The sequence below is a fragment of the Triticum dicoccoides genome, chromosome 4A (genome assembly GCF_002162155.2).
Source record: "Triticum dicoccoides isolate Atlit2015 ecotype Zavitan chromosome 4A, WEW_v2.0, whole genome shotgun sequence".
NCBI classification, from domain to species: Eukaryota; Viridiplantae; Streptophyta; class Magnoliopsida; order Poales; family Poaceae; genus Triticum; species Triticum dicoccoides.
The window spans coordinates 340,860,909-340,878,483 of NC_041386.1; the positions used below are offsets into that span (position 1 = coordinate 340,860,909).

A 17,575-nucleotide genomic window follows, 5' to 3' on the forward strand; every position below is an offset into this window, starting at 1 on the left:
TTATTTGGGTGCAGTCTTTGCTTCAGGAGTTGGGTTTGTCTCAACCACAGCCTCCTATTCTTTGGTGTGATAACATCGGTGCTACATACCTTTCTGCAAATCCAGTATTTCATGCCTGAATGAAACACATTGAAGTTGACTATCACTTTGTACGGGGTGTATCACAGAAGCAACTCCAGATCAAGTTTATCTCATCTAAGGATCAACTTGCAGACATCTTCACTAAGCCTTTACCGCTGCCACAGTTTGAGGCTTGTAGGCGCAATCTTACCCTTCTCAGTTCTTTAGAAAGTGGCTAAGATTGAGGGAGGGTGTTAGACTATGTATAGCTTCTGTACCTATGTACGTATATGGTACATATTGTAACACAACCATTATATATAATGAGATAAGCCACCCCTAGAGGGTTGTGCTGGTTCCCCAAAACTTATTGTCTTACACTGCAGAGCTCGCCACCCATCCTGGTACAAGGAAGAAGAAGCGATTAAAATACCACTTGCACCCATCCGTCCATCCATCGAGGCATATAGCCACTTATCAGCCGACTGTATGCGCACCTGCCACTAATCGGCTTACCGCTGGCCGACTGCATGCGCACCTGGCCGAGCAGCCACTAATCAGCTTACCGGTGGCCGACTGAGTCCTACTTGGCTTACCGGCAGCGTAATATTTCTCAAATTTACTAAAAAATAGTGTATTATTTAAAAAGAATGTAGCCAAAGATGATGAAGCCATAAATGATAGAACCCACATGGAACTAGATCATGACCAAGATTGGATATATTACAAAATGGGACCCATCACTCTTGGGGTGTTACAGCTACACAACCCCAGTTGCCGCCGGTACCTCAAAGATTGGTTCCTCTCTCAGGCTTGAAACCTCCCGCAGCTAAGATGATTGTCTCCCCCAAGGCTTTTGGCTCACGAGATGTTGCAAGAGAGCTGGATCTGAGAGCAGGCTGGATGAATCGAAGGGAAAAAAGCAAGATTTAAGATAAGATTGGTGGATCTGAGACGAGGTTGAACAGCAAGAGTCGCCGACAGAGAGCGCTAGTCACTGCAGAAGTTGCCAGGACCGGCACGAATCGGCACGGACGACGGGGCCACTTCTGTTTTGTGTAAATTACTACCTAGACAAGAAAGGGGTACAATAACATGTTTTTAAATGCACTCCCTCTAAAGAAATATAAGGGTGTTTAGATCCTAAAGTAATGACCTAAATGCTCTTATATTTCTTTACAGGGGGGTATTACCTCCATCCTAAATTACTTGTCTTGGATTTGTCTAGATACATCCAAGTAATTCGGGCAGAGAGGATAGAAAATAACAAGTAAAATATTGTCTACAATGGTAACAAAAATTATTCGATTCTTTCTACAGGGCATGATACCTCAAGGCACTAAACTAATGTTTATACACACTATAAACTTGTTAAGTTTCTATCTATAACTTCAGCTTGATTTTGTACATCTTGATCTTCCAAAGAAGAAAAGAATGAAGGCACCGGAAAAATACGGCCAGTAAAAAAGGATGAGCAAAATTGCAACGAATCAAAATATATATATATATACGTCATCAAAAGAAAAGTAGTAGTTATTCCACGACAGTTCCCTGCATCTCAACAGTCCAGCATGGATGATGATCCCGTGGAGACGAACTGATCGCTATCCTGGGCGCTGTCAGACACTTGCTTGCTAGGGATAATTGCTGCAGGCGACCATTGATCTGGGACAACAAGAAAGTAGGCTGACATAGCTTTCCTGAAACGCTTTTTGTACTGCTTTGGTGAAATTACAGTTGGTGATACATTCTTTGGTCCACCTAATATTCCTGAAGCTTTCACCCATGTCTCTAGATGTTTGTCCCACGTATATTGCCTCATAAAATCAATGATTCCCATAACAAGCTCGTGCTTCTTCTCATCAACACCGACAAGTAAAGAGTAATCCATTACGTCAATAGACTGCAACAAAGTTACCAATGTTTGTGTCAGAAATTGCACTTGCTTATTGTGCAACTAAAAGCATGACATATTAACTCATTCAGAATTCTACCAGACTAGATACTTCCTAGACAAGGCACTACCTGTAAGCAAACATTATATCAGATCAACTTTTTTATTTGTTATAATATTCATCTTTTGACTATATGTTAATAACTTTTCCGCATTTCAAAAGGCATTACTTGTTGAAAAACAAATATTTCTAGCGGGATTGAGTTACCAATATTGAGAATGACTAAATGAGTAATAATACATTTGTCGTCTTAAACGTACCAATATCTACAACACGCATTTCTATTACTGGATCTTTCATGAAATGTGGTTTCATACTCCGTCGGTCCCATAATATAAGACGCTGACTAGCTTGCAAAAACGTCTTACATTGTGGAACGGAGGGAGTAATTTATACTCAGTTTCATTTGAAGAAACATATTTTCATTCAGATTGATGATCAAAGTCTGACCATGCAAACCATCAGATGCAATAGGAAAATGATGATGTACACCTGCTCCTCATATACCACAGAGATGAACTGATTATATAACTCTTTATTATTTTTCATATACTTATCTAACTAGTCAATGTGCACGTGCAATGCACGTTAATTTGGAAATATATTAAGTGCATGCGGATATTAGGTAGGATATTATTTGCGTGTTATTATATGATTAGCATTATATTTGGCATGAAATTAACTGCATGCTAAACGTGTTGAGCGCTCGACATTGAGGCAGTCTAGGTCGTTGGATTGACATGATTTGATGGCCGAGATTAATCGGATCTGCCTCTTTGGGTCTTTTTATATTGGTATAGATAATTGCTAGAAACCCCAAAATGGATTTTATGAAAAAATTCATTTAAGTCAATATGTTTCATTTTATTTGCACATATACTGTTTTTGTATGTAAAAATGGTATCTTGCATAATCTAAGGCTTCCGATGAATTTTTTTCATAAACCTTATATTGTGGTATCTTGGAATAATTCAATGTATATTGAGAATGATAAAGAGGCACACTTTTATTGTGTGTGATTTCCCACGGTGGTAGAAAAGTGATCGTAGCTAACTGCTGATATAACAAATAAGGATGGACTATGTCAAAAAGTGCAAGCAAAGGCCGGGTTCCATAGAGCCCTTTATTTTCTTTCAGAGAAAATACTTTTTCTATATTCCCTAATAAATTCTGAAAAAAAGTATACATGTACACATATAGTTGTAGTATACACGTATAAAATTTCATAAACATACACAGTCATATGTGATCTACACAAAAAAGACAAATACAACAACAACAACAACAAAGCCTTTAGTCCCAAGCAAGTTGGGGTAGGCTAGAGGTGAAACCCATAAGATCTCGCAACCAACTCATGGCTCTGGCACATGGATAGCAAGCTTCCACGCACCCCCTGTCCATAGCTAGCTCTTTGTCGATACTCCAATCCTTCAGGTCTCTCTTAACGGACTCCTCCCATGTCAAAATCGGTCGACCCCGCCCTCTCTTGACATTCTCCGCACGCTTTAGCCGTCCGCTATGCACTGGAGCTTCTGGAGGCCTGCGCTGAATATGCCCAAACCATCTCAAACGATGTTGGACAAGCTTCTCCTCAATTGGTGCTACCCCAACTCTATCTCGTATATCATCATTCCGGACTCGATCCTTCCTCGTGTGGCCACACATCCATCTCAACATACGCATCTCCGCCACACCTAACTGTTGAACAGGTCAAAATAGGTTTTTTCTTTGTTGTATTTGGGTCAAATATTTGTCTTTTTTGTGTAAAAAAACGAGTACATGATGTGCTGTTTCAGTACTACTAAGTGTGAGGAGGAGGTTCGCCTTGATGGGCAGGTGGTGCCTCAGAAGAACACCTTTCGATATTTGGGGTCAATGCTGCAGGAGGGTGGGGGTATTGATGAAGATGTGAACCATCAAATCAAAGCCGGATGGATGAAGTGGCGCCAAGCTTCTGGCATTCTCTATGACGAGAGTGCCACAAAAGCTAAAAGGCAAGTTCTACAGGATGGCGGTTCGACCTGCAATGTTGTATGGCGCCGAAAGTTGGCCAGCTAAAAGGCGACATGTTCAACAGTTAGGTGTGGCGGAGATGTGTATGTTGAGATGGATGTGTGGCCACACGAGGAAGGGTCGAGTCTAGAATGATGATATACGAGATAGAGTTGGGGCAGCACCAATTGAAGAGAAGCTTGTCCAACATCGTCTGAGATGGTTTGGGCATATGCAGCGCAGGCCTCCAGAAGCTCCAATGCATAGCGGATGGCTAAAGCATTCGGAGATGTCAAGAGAGGTCGGGGTAGACTGTCAGTGTACAAAAGTAGGGGCTCTCCTTTTGACCCCTTTACTTGTGCACGGGCGGTCAGAGCCACGCGTCGCGGCCACACTTAGCAGGGCAGAGGAGGGAAGCCGGAGAGAAGCCGAAGCACCAAGGCAAACAAGACAACGCCAAGGCCGAGAGCACAAAGAGCAGAGGGACGAAACAGGTTCCCCCGGCAAGACTCTTGCCGGGGCAGCCTCAGCGGCCCCGACAAGACCCTTGCCGGGGCAGCTCGCCCAACGCCAGCGGAGCGCACCACTTTTGAGCCCACCGTTGGGCCAGGGCTCGGGAGGCACCTCCAGGGTGGCATGCAGATCTTTGTGAAGACAGAGAAACACTCAGGATCAGATGAGGACCAGAAGACGGCGACCCTCGGCGGGATCCCAGCCGAGGAAGTTCACAAGGCCCCCGGCAAGACCCTTGCCGGGGATGACAGCAAGGCCCCCGGCAAGACCCTTGCCGGGGATGACGGCGACGCCACGGCAAGACCCTTGTCGGGCCCCCGGCAAGGCATTTGCCGAGGGCATCAGCAAGGCCATTGCCAGACCCGTACCAGCCAAGACTACCACCGTCGTTCGTATGCAGCTGCCGGCCCAACCAGCTGGGCAGACACCTGCGTGACAACATGCAGCTTCCAGGCCAAATCAGCAGGCACCTGCGTGGCGGCGTGCGGACCTTCATGAAGGCCCTACCACCGCGCCACCTCAGCTGCCTGCCTGTCTACATGGCACTGCATGCATCGCTAGCTGGGCGCGTGTTGAAGCGAGGAGCGGCGATGGACGGGACGAGCCTCGTTCCCGTCCCCGATAAAGCTAAGGGACACCTAAGCAATGCATTAAATGCGTCTTGTCCTGTAATACGGGCGATAGGCTCGCAGTACTGTAGGCCTTTCCACCTCCTGTGTGCCACTGTGGCAACCCCTTTTGACTATAAAAGGAGGCCTATGGCGTACTGGAGGGGGATTCGGCTCTTTTGAACTACACAGCCACCGTAGCTAGTTCGAAAGCCGCGCGATAGGCTCGCAGTACTGTAGGCCTTTCCACCTCCTGTGTGCCACTGTGGCAGCCCCTTTCGACTATAAAAGGAGGCCTATGGCGTACTGGAGGGGGATTCGGCTCTTTTGAACTACACATCCACCGTAGCTAGTTCGAAAGCCCAAGAACACTGAATACATCCACCAAAGCAGGACTAGGGTTTTACGCATCCTCGCGGCCCGAACCTGCGTAAACGATCCTCGTGCTGACTGCTAATCCCGCTCTTCTCACGACCCGCGTCCCGGCAACCGTAGTAGGGATTCTTGTGATCCCATAGGTGTCGTTTTTCACCAACATCTTTGGCGCGCTAGGTAGGGGGCACAGGTGTGAGAACCTGGTCTAGCAGCCGGCTTAACAGTTCCTCATGGCCATGGCTTCTGGAGAAGAAGACAGCCAAAGGAACGACGCCGCCTGCAAGCGCGAAGGACGCCGGTGCGGCGACAGGAAAGCTTAGTCATACGAAACCTTAAGCAATTTCCTTTTTATATACGAGGTTATTGTCCTCGGAGGTCCTGCCCTATGTATGAAAGCCTGCACGCAAAGGGGCCCTTCCGCAATTGGCAACGCTCTTATTCTGTTTCGAGTCCGCTCAACAGCTCAAGCGGCCGAGAGTGGCAGGGTAGCGCAGCGGATGAGAAGCTACTACGGTAGAATCCGCCCCACCTGCCCGCACATCGTTCTGGGCCTAGCCCAACAACGCGTCACGCTTATATATGGCCCAGGCCCGGGGCTCCTGTCGGTGTACAAAAGTAGGGGCTCTCCTTTTGACCCCTTTACTTGTGCGCAGGCGATCAGAGCCACGCGCCGCGGCCACACTTAGCAGGGCAGAGGAGGGAAGCTGGAGAGAGGCCGAAGCACCAAGGCAAACAAGACAACGCCAAGGCCGAGAGCACAAAGAGCAGAGGGACGAAACAGGTTCCCCCGGCAAGACTCTTGCCGGGGCAGCCTCATCGACCCTGACAAGATCCTTGCCGGGGCAGCTCGCCCAACGCCAGCGGAGCGCACCACCCTTGAGCCCACGGTTTCCAACACCATCAACCACATTGGGCCAGGGCTCGGGAGACACCTCCAGGGTGGCATGCAGATCTTTGTGAAGACAGAGAAACACTCAGGATTAGATGAGGACCAGAAGACGACGACCCTCGGCGGGATCCCAGCCGAGGAAGTCCACAAGGCCCCCGGCAAGACCCTTGCCGGGGATGACAGCAAGGCCCCCAGCAAGACCCTTGCCGGAGATGACGGCGACGCCGGCAAGACCCTTGCCGGGCCCCCGGCAAGGCCTTTGCCGAGGGCATCAGCAGGGCCACTGCCAGACCCGTACCAGCCAAGACTACCACCGCCGTTCGCATGCAGCTGCCAGCCCAACCAGCTGGGCAGGCACCTGCGTGGCAACATGCAGCTTCCAGGCCAAATCAGCAGGCACCCGCGTGGCGGCGTGCGGACCTTAATGAAGGCCCTACCACCGTGCCACCTCAGCTGCCAGCCTGTCTACATGGCACTGCATGCATCGCTAGCCTGGGCGCGTGTCGAAGCGAGGAGGAGCGGCAACGGACAAGACAGGCCTCGTTCCCGTCCCCGATAAAGCTAAGGGACACCTAAGCGATGCATTAAATGTGTCTTGTCCTGTAATACCGGCGATAAGCTCGCAGTACTGTAGGCCTTTCCATCTCCTGTGTGCCACTGTGGCAGCCTCTTTCGACTATAAAAGAAGGCCTATGGTGTATTGGAGGGGGATTCAGCTCTTTTGAACTAGCCACCGTAGCTAGTTCGAAAGCCCAAGAACACTAAATACATCCACCAAAGCAGGACTAGGGTTTTACGCATCCTCGCGGCCCGAACCTGGGTAAACGATCCTCGTGCTGACTGCTAATCCTGCTCTTCTGACGACCCGCGCCCCGGCAACCGTAGTAGGGATTCTTGTGATCCCATAGGTGTCGTTTCCCACCGACATAGACTGAATTTGACATGGGAGGAGTCTGTTAAGAGAGACCTCAAGGATTAGAGTATCACCAAAGAACTAGCTATGGACAGAGGTGCGTGGAAGCTTGCTATCCATGTGCCAGAGCCATGAGTTGGTCGCAAGAACTTATGGGTTTCACCTCTAGCCTACCCCAACTTGTTTGGGACTAAGGCTTTGTTGTTGTTGTTGTTGTATTTGCCTTTTTTGTGTAGCATGCAAATAATCAAATTAGTTGATGAAATTTTATACATACTTGAAGAATATACATATTTATCTATAGAAATTTTGACATTTTTTGAAACTTCTAAATATATTTTGATTTTTATTTTTTTGAAACGAGTTCCATGGAGCTCGGTCTTTGCAACGCCGCTCTCCGGATTATATACTATATTATACAGAGGAACACAATATATGGCAATCAAGTATGCAAATAAGTTGTACTTACAGCAAGGAATGCAGTATCATTCCAAACAGCTCTCTCCAGAAGCCGCTTTGCCTTATTCCCGACAAAAATAGGGGAAGTAGGCATCGCTTCAAGCAAGTTCTCATCAAGAAGTACTTTATCACTACCATTTGAATCAGGGTTATATCTTGATCTTGTTGAGCCCTTCAAATCATATAATCTTGTCACACGACGTTCAAATAAAAGATTTTCCATGGCCAGAACATCCATCCTCACCTCCTTTCCACCTTTCAGGCTCTTAACCTATTCATTCCCAAAGGATAATATTGAGTAAGAGATCTAAAAATAAACACTTCTGAAGATTACACATACAAATCAAAATTTCCCACTCCAAAAACCCAAAATGAGGTTGTGACTTTGCAAAGAGAAATATAGCTTTGGCCGCTACTTTCTGAACAGAATGTTAGTAAAGCATTATATCTGAAATTACATGTAATGCAAAATGTAGAGGTTCATTTTCTACATGGCTAACCATCCGAATTCAGGTGACTACGTAAATAACATCAGTATAGAAAGAGGGCTAGTACCTTCCAATACATTCACTCACTAATAGTTCTCCGGAAAAGACTACTAATAACAATAGAATATTCAGTTCCATCCGGAAAAATAACAATCAGATATAGGCTTTTCCAATATAAGCGATCCTCAACAAAATGAAGTCACCTAAACAGTAATGGAAACTACCTGATAAATACCAAGAATACACCTAAACAGTAATGGAAACTACCTGATAAATACAAAATGAAGTCACCTAAACAGTAATATGACCATCAGAAAATTATATCCGAAAGGCAGAGCAAATAAATTTTATTGTTCAGTCAGTGGAAAAGGCACAAAGGAATTCATGCAGAAAACAGTAATGGAAACTACCTGATAAATACCAAGAATTTTTGCAATGCAAGTAGGACTGCCAGTGCAAATTGACTCGGACAGATATTTAAAATAATCTGGAGCAAATTTCATGAAAGACTCCAATTCCGTTTTGGTAACCTGTTTAATTATGAACCTGTCATCCAGTGATTTTGCAAAGAAAACATTACTCTTGCCTCCTTGAGCACCCCATTTCTTGCAACGACTTAGTGACCTGACAAAGTCACGCTCCGATGGACAGCATATTCTCCTCAATGCATCGAATTGTTTCGCATAGTAACAAATTACTGTGTACTTCACTTGTTCTAGAGGACCTTCATCCCCAAAATTAACCTTTATGTGAGTTACTTTACCATATACAAGTGGATCCGAAGTGGATGGGTTCTTGCTTCCTGGAATGGAGACAATATTGTCGTCTGTTGACACAACAGTTCTTAGAAGTTCAGAAGTAGTATCATCCACTGATTCAGTTAAGGATACACTTCTTGAATCGCAAAGTGGGGGTGAAGTATCTGGTGCCTCTCTTTCCAGCTCATCTGACAGCTGAAGATGGTATTCATGAGAGGCAAGTGCATACGAGATGATGCTAGTAGGTTCATCATCGTATACTCCAATAACAGTGTCATTGATCCCTATAGGAAAGAGAAATTTGGGCCCAATCTGTCGCTCCACTGCCCTTAAGAAAGAAATATAAACAGGTGTGTATTCAATTAGCGCATCAAACCTTTTTGAACGACTCCACTTCTTGTTAAGAGAACGGTACAATTGTAGAAAAGGCATTCCTATCCAATTGGAATGGTCCTCTGCACTATCCCCTAGCTTATTCAGCAATACAGAGGCATACGAAGGTGTAGTATCGCTGATATGTTCTTCTGAGTCCTCTGACAATGCCGTAGAATCTGGCAATGTTACCTTGCTAGTGACAGGATCATTCTCACCAGTCCATTTTGCGTCCAGTGCATTTGACACATCCAATAAACTGGGAAACTGCCCTTCTGAAAGGGTTCGTCGAGCAACAAGATCAGGCTCAAAAGGAACTGAATCCCCATTCACACTGACACTGCTGTACAAAGGTGTTTGGATATTTCTTTGGAGGAAATCCGACTCACTTGTCGGTATCCGCTGGTCAAGATTACAATAACTATTACTTGGATCAACTCCGCTGCAACTCTGTCCACAAATGCTTACCTGGAGGTTTTCAGCATATTTAACATCTTTATTAGCAGCCACACTGCCACTATTTTCTCTTTGAGGCTGTTCTGTGACATTTGGATCAGCAGCACCATCCACGGAATGGATTGTCTCCTTATCGCCTTGCCTGGTGTTAGATAGTTCATGGCGATTCCTATCTGATCTTGCAGCAAATAACAGCCTTTGATCCCACAAGTATGAATGGAAAAGTAACTGTCTCCTCAGCCTATTAATCTCGAGAATGTCTGGTTGACATTTCAGCACTTCCTTTTTCAAAACTTTATTCAGACATCCCTAATTAGTAGAATTAGAAATCAATCAACTGACCTCTTAAAAGTACATACATCCAGGACTAGAGGAAAGGAATGGAATCTTTTATGGTGCTCAAATCATTTCAATGACCACTTACACAAATGTTCTGGAAATTTCTAGTTGATTTCATGTTCAAACAAAGAAGGCTGACATGGTAACACCTTTGTCTTTGTGTTTGTTAACACTAGATCTGTCCCCTACTTAATATGTGTTGAAGTATATGAGGATTGCCCAACCTTCTCCATCAGTTCGGTCCTTTGGTTCAACTGGTTGGTGCACAAAAGTTATTAATATGATATCAAAGCCAAGAGGTCTTGGGTTCAAGTCTCGGCTTTCACAATTCAAATAAAAATCGTTTGCTCTCTTTCTGTTCACATGCAGGCCTTATCGAGACACACGTGAGTATGAGTGTTTTAAGTATATGTGGATTTACCTAAGCTTCTCCGTCAGTTCTTACTTTTGGTATATGAAACTTAATATGGATAAGACTTAAACATGGACAGAAAGAGGGTGAGTAATGTTTTTAAATCAAATTACAGAAGCACTCACACTCACGTGAGTAAATCCACATTGAAAGTTTCATATACTTGGCTCTGAAAGATTCATATTAATATCTGGGCACCTTAATATTCAAATTACAAAAAGATTCATATTTGCATCTGATTCATATTTGTAGACCCAAGATTTCTTGGCTCTGATACCATATTAAGTTCCTTGCACCAACCAGTAGAAGCAAAAGTCCAAACTGATGGAGATGGTTGTGCAATCCAAACATACTTCAACAATATGCACAAACTTACTAGTCATAAATATACCATTAGCCAAAAGATTCATATTTGCATCTATGCACATGAAAGTTGAAAACAAATGAGTTGGGTCTTATTCTCTACAAGGCAAAATGAGTTGGGGCTTTAATGGTCACAGTTATATTTTGATGAGTTGTGCATCGACAGATGCTAGATTTTCTCAGTTCTAACCTCGTCCTTGTAATCAACGGATCTAACAATCAAACTCGTCCTGATGTTTAGCATCAACCACGCGTGGTTAGCGTACGGTTATCCCACTAAAATTTTCTAAATGCTGGATCCCACGCCAACCACTCAATCCCTCCTCTGCCCGCTAGATCTCCCACGCGCCCGGGCGCCCCTGCTCCTCATCCAGCGCGGCGCCCGTCCGCACCCTCTCCTCAGCAGTGCGCCTCCGCACCCAACAGCCCTTGCTCCTTCGCCAGCGCACCTCCACGCTGGGCCGCCGCTGCTCCTCTGCCAGAGCCATGCCGCGCTCGGCCGCCGCCTCGTGCGCCTCCACGCCCGGCCGCCGCAAGTGCACGTCCGCTCCACACCTACCCACTCACGCCGCCGACGGCCCTCACCTCCCACGAGACGCCCGGGGAGCTCTTTCTACGATAAATCCCTCACCAACTGGTGCGCCGACAACACGCATATCCTTTCCAGTAAATCATGTTCCGGTATTTATCACAAATGGGAAAAGGTCTCCTCCCTTCCGTCGTCGGCCTCATCTGAAGGTTCAAGATCCGCACAAGTCATCTGAAGGTATTCTTCTCCGGCCTTGTCGTTCTGCAAGAGACGAGTGAATGTTCCAGCAGATTTTGTTTTCTGTTCCACCTCCATTTAGTTTCGACTGTGGTTACCTGATAAACCGTGGAGGACAAGTGCCCGCCCTAGGAAACCAGAGAAATTAATTGTCAGAACTTGTTTGGTTCTGATGCTTCCAGTTGGCATTTGCACATCATCTTTTCATACTTGCTGAAGCGCTACCTTTCTTAAAAGTTGTACGCATACAAAAGCCGCAACCCTGAGTGAGCACAATTATCCTATGGCATGTAATTCAGAGTTTCACTTTTTAGTACTTGAGAAGTGTCATTTTTCTTGAAATTTGTACAAATACATGCTGCTGGTCTGAGTCAGCACAACTTCCTACGGTACAAAATTCAGAGTTTTCCTACACATTCAGATTACTGAGAATGCCATAATTGCAAATACTTTAGAGGCATGATGTGTAATTGCAACAATTATCAATAATAAGGTCTTGTGTATTTTGTAATTTTCAGGTCCTTTGATCGATCTATTCTGCGTCAAAGGTCCCGTTCATCTGTGGCAAATTCCGCTGCAGCCTCAATTGTACGTGTGCTTCAATCTATTTTCATGTTGTTTTCTTGGGCCTTGGTGTTTTGTTTCTTGGGTGTTTGACGAACGCTGCACAAATTAAGCTACTGTTAACAATTTCAGAGGTGTAGGTTGGCCTGCACCACGTGTGGGCGGAGGTGAAGCACGCTTTAGTCTGTCCCTCAGAAGTTGGGCCCGCCAATGTTTTTAAAGCAGTAAAGCGAAGCGAGGCGCTGGTTGGGGGCGGGGCTCACCGCTTAAGCGTAAAGCGAGGCGGCGGTTTAGACTGATCTAAACCTAATGGGCGGTAGATTAGAGAACCATTTAGTGAGACATATATACCGTATGTTGCTGGTTGTAAAGCCCACATAACATCCATCCATTCCACCCTCTTTGCACTTGCTCTTCTCCCCAAAGAGAATGCAGAGGGCAGGAGCCATACCTTATGCTGCTGGTCTGGTGGAAGAGGGTTGCACCAGAGGAGGGGGGAGGAGTTGGAGCTAGAGAGGAGGGGGAGGAGCTATTGCCGAAGAGGAGGAAGTTGCTGCAGATCTGAGGAGGAAGCTGCCACCAGAGGTGTTATGTTGTGATCCAAATTCAAGTATAAAGAGAAAGGCTAACTTATAACGAGCGAGCGGAGCGAGGCCCGTCGCTAGTAGGCTTGAGCCGAAGCGGCCTAGGTCACCTGTGTGATATATATGTATCCTTTGTAAGCCGCCGCACAGGATTAGTTGTTTGTAAATCCCTGGCGTTTGTAACCTCCCCTGATATAGTGAAGATTTGTTGGCTGGCGCCCATGGTGTTTTCTCCTTCATGTTGGAGGGGTTTTCCACATTAAATCTTGTGTCTCCTGCTTGTTTTTCGTTCTTCGTCGTGTTGCCTGTCGTATCTCTAACAAGTGGTATCAGAGCCTTGTTTCTGTCTAGGGTTTCGACGACATGGCATCGATGAAGTTCGATCTTCTGCTGCTGGACTACGACACGAGGTTTTCCTTGTGGCAAGTGAAGATGCGGGTTGTGCTAGCGCATCCCGATCTGGATGAGGCGCTAGATGGCTTCGGTGGAAAAGAACTGAGAAGCACAGAGATCGTAAGGCTCTATCTTTGATTCATCTTCATCTATCTAACAATATTTTGCAAGAAGTGCTGGAGGAGAAATCTGCAGCAGCTCTCTGGCTGAAACTGGAGTCGGTCTGCATGTCCAAGGATCTAACCAGTAAGATGCACATGAAGATAAGTCGTTCACACACAAGTTGCAAGAAGGTGGTTCGGTGCTAAACCACTTATCGATCTTCAAGGAGAAGCTTTGCAGGTACGAGGCAGGCCTGAGTAGAAAAAATACTACAACAACAGAGATAAAAGCAAGAACGGCAGAGGTCGCTCGAAGTCCAGAGAATCTGGGAAGGAAAAATTCTGCAGGTATTGCAAGAAAGAGGGCCACCTCATTGATGACTATTGGAAGTTGGAAAATAAGGAGAAGTGGAACGGTACGTGGAAACCTAAAAACAAATCCGATGGTGATGGTAAGGTCAATGTTATATCGGGTAATAAGTCTGATACAGATGATGCTTTAGTTGTTTTTGCTGGATGTTTTCCATGTCATGATGAATGGATACTTGATTCTGCCTGTTCGTTTCATATATGTTGTAACAAAGATTGGTTCAGTGAAAACATTTATTTGAACTAGCAAACCCCTCTCCCCTAGCGCGCCGCGCCGGTCGCCACTCTGGCGCCGGCGGCCACCCCACTCGCCGCCCTCCACTCCGCCCGCCGCCTGCTCTTCGGTCCGGGGTGGCCGCTGGCTTGCCCGTGCAGTTGCCGGCCTCGCCCAGGCGCTCGCTTTCGGTCCTGCCGCCCCCGCCGCCGGGACCTCCGCCGCCTGGCGCGGTGCGTTTGTGGAGTCAGGTGGTGCAGGAGCCGCCGCGGCGCAGCCGCTGTCAGTGGGGGGCGCGGCAGGCCCAGTCTTCTCGGCGCCATTCGCTTCGCCGGAGGGCCTGGTCCCTCGGGCGGGTCCTTGCGGCGATGAGCTGGTGGGGGCGTGCTTCTTGGAGGCGGCTAAGGACACAAGGTTGCTCGAGGCGGAACTGGCACGGGCTGTGCTGGTCACCGTCATTGGTACTAGGCCGGTGGTGGATGTCGACTCGGCGGCGCACGCGCTGCACGCGGCGTTTGGCGTCTGGCTGGCGGAGATGTCTGTCCGTCGCTTCTTCCCTAAGGACTTTCTGGTGCTCTACCACGACGGGGCTCTCCGTGAGCGCATGGTGCGCGCCGGGCGTGCGAGCGCGTCTTGGTTTGAGCTTTCCCTGCGGCCATGGCTTCGGCAAGCCCAAGCAACGGCGGCGTCCCTACCATTCCTGGTCCCAATCTCGCTGCGGGGTGTGCCTACCCATGCTTGGAGCCAGCGGACGGCGAGCACGATCCTACGGTGCCTGGGGTATGTCGTCGGGTGGACGAGGACACGGCGAGCAGGGCGGACTTCAGGGTTTGGCTACCCATGGACATACCAAGCCGGATTCCAAGGCGGCGCATTCTCTTCATCGACAAGCCCAGGCGAACACTCTGGTCGGAGGCAGAGGGACGGCGAACTGCTGCTTCGCGGTGCTCTACGGCTCTCTGGTATCCTATCGACATCACCGTGCTGGCGGACGGCGAGCTGGACGACGGTGGGGCGGCGCCACCCCCGTCGCCTCCCCCATCCCCGTCTTCGGGGGACGATGACCATGGCCCTAGACCTGCTGGTAGGAGGAGTCGGGGAGGCCACGGTCACGGCGCGGATGGCACCGGTGGAGGCTCGGCGAGCACGGCGGAATCTTCGACCGCGGTGGCGCTGCCGGCGGGCACGCGCGCGCATGTTCAAACTAGGCATGCGCCGGGGAGTCGCGTGGTCAGCAACAGCTGCGTGGCCAACGTCAACGGATCCCCTGCGGGCCCTGTGGATCAGCTGCGCGGCGGTGATTGGCTGGGTGGTGCCAGCGGTTCCAGTATGCGGGCCCATGATGCTGCTGAGGTGACTGTTGGTTCCCCTCCATCGGTGCAACTGGTCTGATGGCGACAATTGGAAGATTTAGGACCGGTTGCTTTGCGGCTGGATGGGCCCAGTGCTTTGGAGCTGGTGCCATGCAGGGATCAGTGGCGGGGTGATTCAGTCCAAATTGGCTCCATGCATATCCATCTGTTGGACCTGCCCGAGGTGGATTCGGCCGGCACTGGGATTGGCGCAGATTCGGAACTGTTGTCGCTGTCCTGCGGTGAGACCGTGGGGAACGCGCAAGTGGAGGCCTGGGATACTTTCCAAGTCGGTCTATCTGGTGGGGACTGCAGCCCACCACCAACTCCAAGGGCTGGCACGCCTCTGCAGGGTGCGGTTCTGGCCCCACTTGTGGAGGAGGCTGACCGGGCGCCGGATCCCAGGCCATGCACGCCTCTGCATGGGGTGCTGGTGGCCCCACAAGGCATCGATGGGGCGGACCGGGCGAGAGATCCAAGGCCATGCACGTCCACACCCATGCAGGCTAGGGACGCGGGCGAGTTTCACATGGAAGTGGGAGTTTTTTGTGCCGATTTGCGCAGGCCGCTTTCCCCGGTCCTGTCGAGACCCGCTGCTCGTGCTATTGCTAACCCGAGCAGGCAGGCAAGAAAGAAACCAAGGCTGGAATACACGCCAAGGCGTAGCGCAAGGATCGCCAAGCATGCTGCATCCAAGCAACAGCAAGTGCTTATTAGAAAGCTATGTTTAGCACATGAGGGTGAGGCAATTTCGGATGATGCGCTACGGATGTACGTGAACTTGTTCTCCCGCCCCCTCTCGGATGCGCACATCACAGCGGTGCTGGCCCTGTTCGGTTGGGAGTCGCCTCCGGTGCCACTGGTGGACGGACCGTGTGTGGTCTAGCTGCTTGGGCAGCTTGGTGGTTGTGTAGACCGTCTCAATGAGTATGCAACCGTTGAAAGTGCTAGTGTGGAACGTCCGTGGTCTCAATGCTCGAGCGAGGAGGAATGCGCTGTTACAGGTCGTGGTGGCGGCTAATCCGGCCATCATCTGTCTTCAAGAAACTAAGCTACAAGATGTATCGATGAACATCGTTCGGCAATGTCTCGGAAATACATATGAAAGTTTCTTCTACTTGCCGGCTGCGGGTACTCGTGGTGGGATTTTGGTAGCTTGGGACGAGTCTGTTACCCACCTATCTAGCCCGCATTACACTAATCACACGCTGACCGCACTTGTTAAGTGCCCAGAGGATGAGCAGGTTTGGTGGCTTACTTGTGTTTACGGCCCACAAGATGAAGCAGACAAGATAGAGTTCATGCAGGACTTGGTGGATATCCGGGACCTGCACGCCGGGCCTTGGTTGGTTGCTGGTGACTTCAACCTCTTGGCTCGGCAGGAGGACAAGAGCAATGCGTTGATTAACCGGAGGATGTTGGGGAGATTTAGAGCTAAGTTAAATGTGTTGGAGCTCAAGGAGCTATATCTCAATGGGAGGCGCTATACATGGTCCAACGAGAGGCAAAATGCTACATTGGAAAGAATCGATCACGTTTTTGTCTCAAATGAGTGGGATGAAGCATTCCCATCCTGTCTTCTCCGCTCTAGGGACGGCGATCTCTGACCACTGCCCGCTCATGTTGGAGATGAACACTGAGATTAGCATGCGGAAAAGATTCAAGTTTGAAGCTTTTTGGACCAAAGCGGAGGGATTCATGGACACGGTGCAGTTGGCTTGGGAATCGACGCCGGTGGCGTCGAATGATTACCTCATGCTTCATAACAAGTTGCGGGCCACGGCGGTTAGTCTTCAGAGGTGGAGTGCTCGCTGGATTGGGAATGTCGAACTCCAAATTGCAATTGCCATGGAAGTGATAAAACAGCTGGATGTTGCTATGGACACTGAAGCACTATCGGATGCGGAGAGGGATTTGAGGAGTCGTTTGAAGAAAAAGCTACTTGGGTTGTGTTCGCTCGAGAGAACCATCGCGAGGCAACGGTCTCGAATGCTGCAGCTGCGGGAGGGAGATGGAAGTACAAGGCTGTTTCATCAGCAAGCAAGCCATCGGCAAAGAAAGAATCTACTCCGATCGGTGATGTATAATGGGACCATTTACACCGGGCAAGAGGAGGTGGCGTCAGCGGTGGATGCCTACTATGGCACGGCTTTTGGCACTACGGAATCAAGGAACTACACCCTTAACCTCCAGGATCTAGACTTGCCGCATCTGGATCTATCGCAGCTGGAAGAGCCATTTTCTTCTAAGGAGGTGGAAAAAGTAATCAAGGATATGCCC

The 17,575-nt window shown here is 48.5% G+C and overlaps 1 protein-coding gene across 5 annotated transcripts in view; it reads right to left on the reverse strand.

Annotated features, from left to right (window-relative positions):
- Positions 1 to 1,265: 1,265 nt before the first annotated feature.
- The window catches only part of LOC119285891 (1-phosphatidylinositol-3-phosphate 5-kinase FAB1B-like), a 41,408-nt gene continuing 25,098 nt past the window's right edge, over positions 1,266 to 17,575 (reverse strand). For 4 of the 5 annotated variants that reach the window (XM_037565219.1, XM_037565221.1, XM_037565218.1 and 1 more), the window contains 3 exons: positions 8,663 to 10,147; positions 7,775 to 8,035; positions 1,266 to 1,963 (listed from right to left, as the gene is read on the reverse strand). In XM_037565219.1, the coding sequence (XP_037421116.1) occupies positions 1,619 to 1,963; positions 7,775 to 8,035; positions 8,663 to 10,147 (2,091 nt within the window). In that variant the 3' untranslated portion in view covers positions 1,266 to 1,618. Of the gene's footprint in view, positions 1,964 to 7,774; positions 8,036 to 8,326; positions 8,456 to 8,662; positions 10,148 to 17,575 lie in introns of those variants that run through there. The other variant, XM_037565222.1, reaches the window with a different exon arrangement.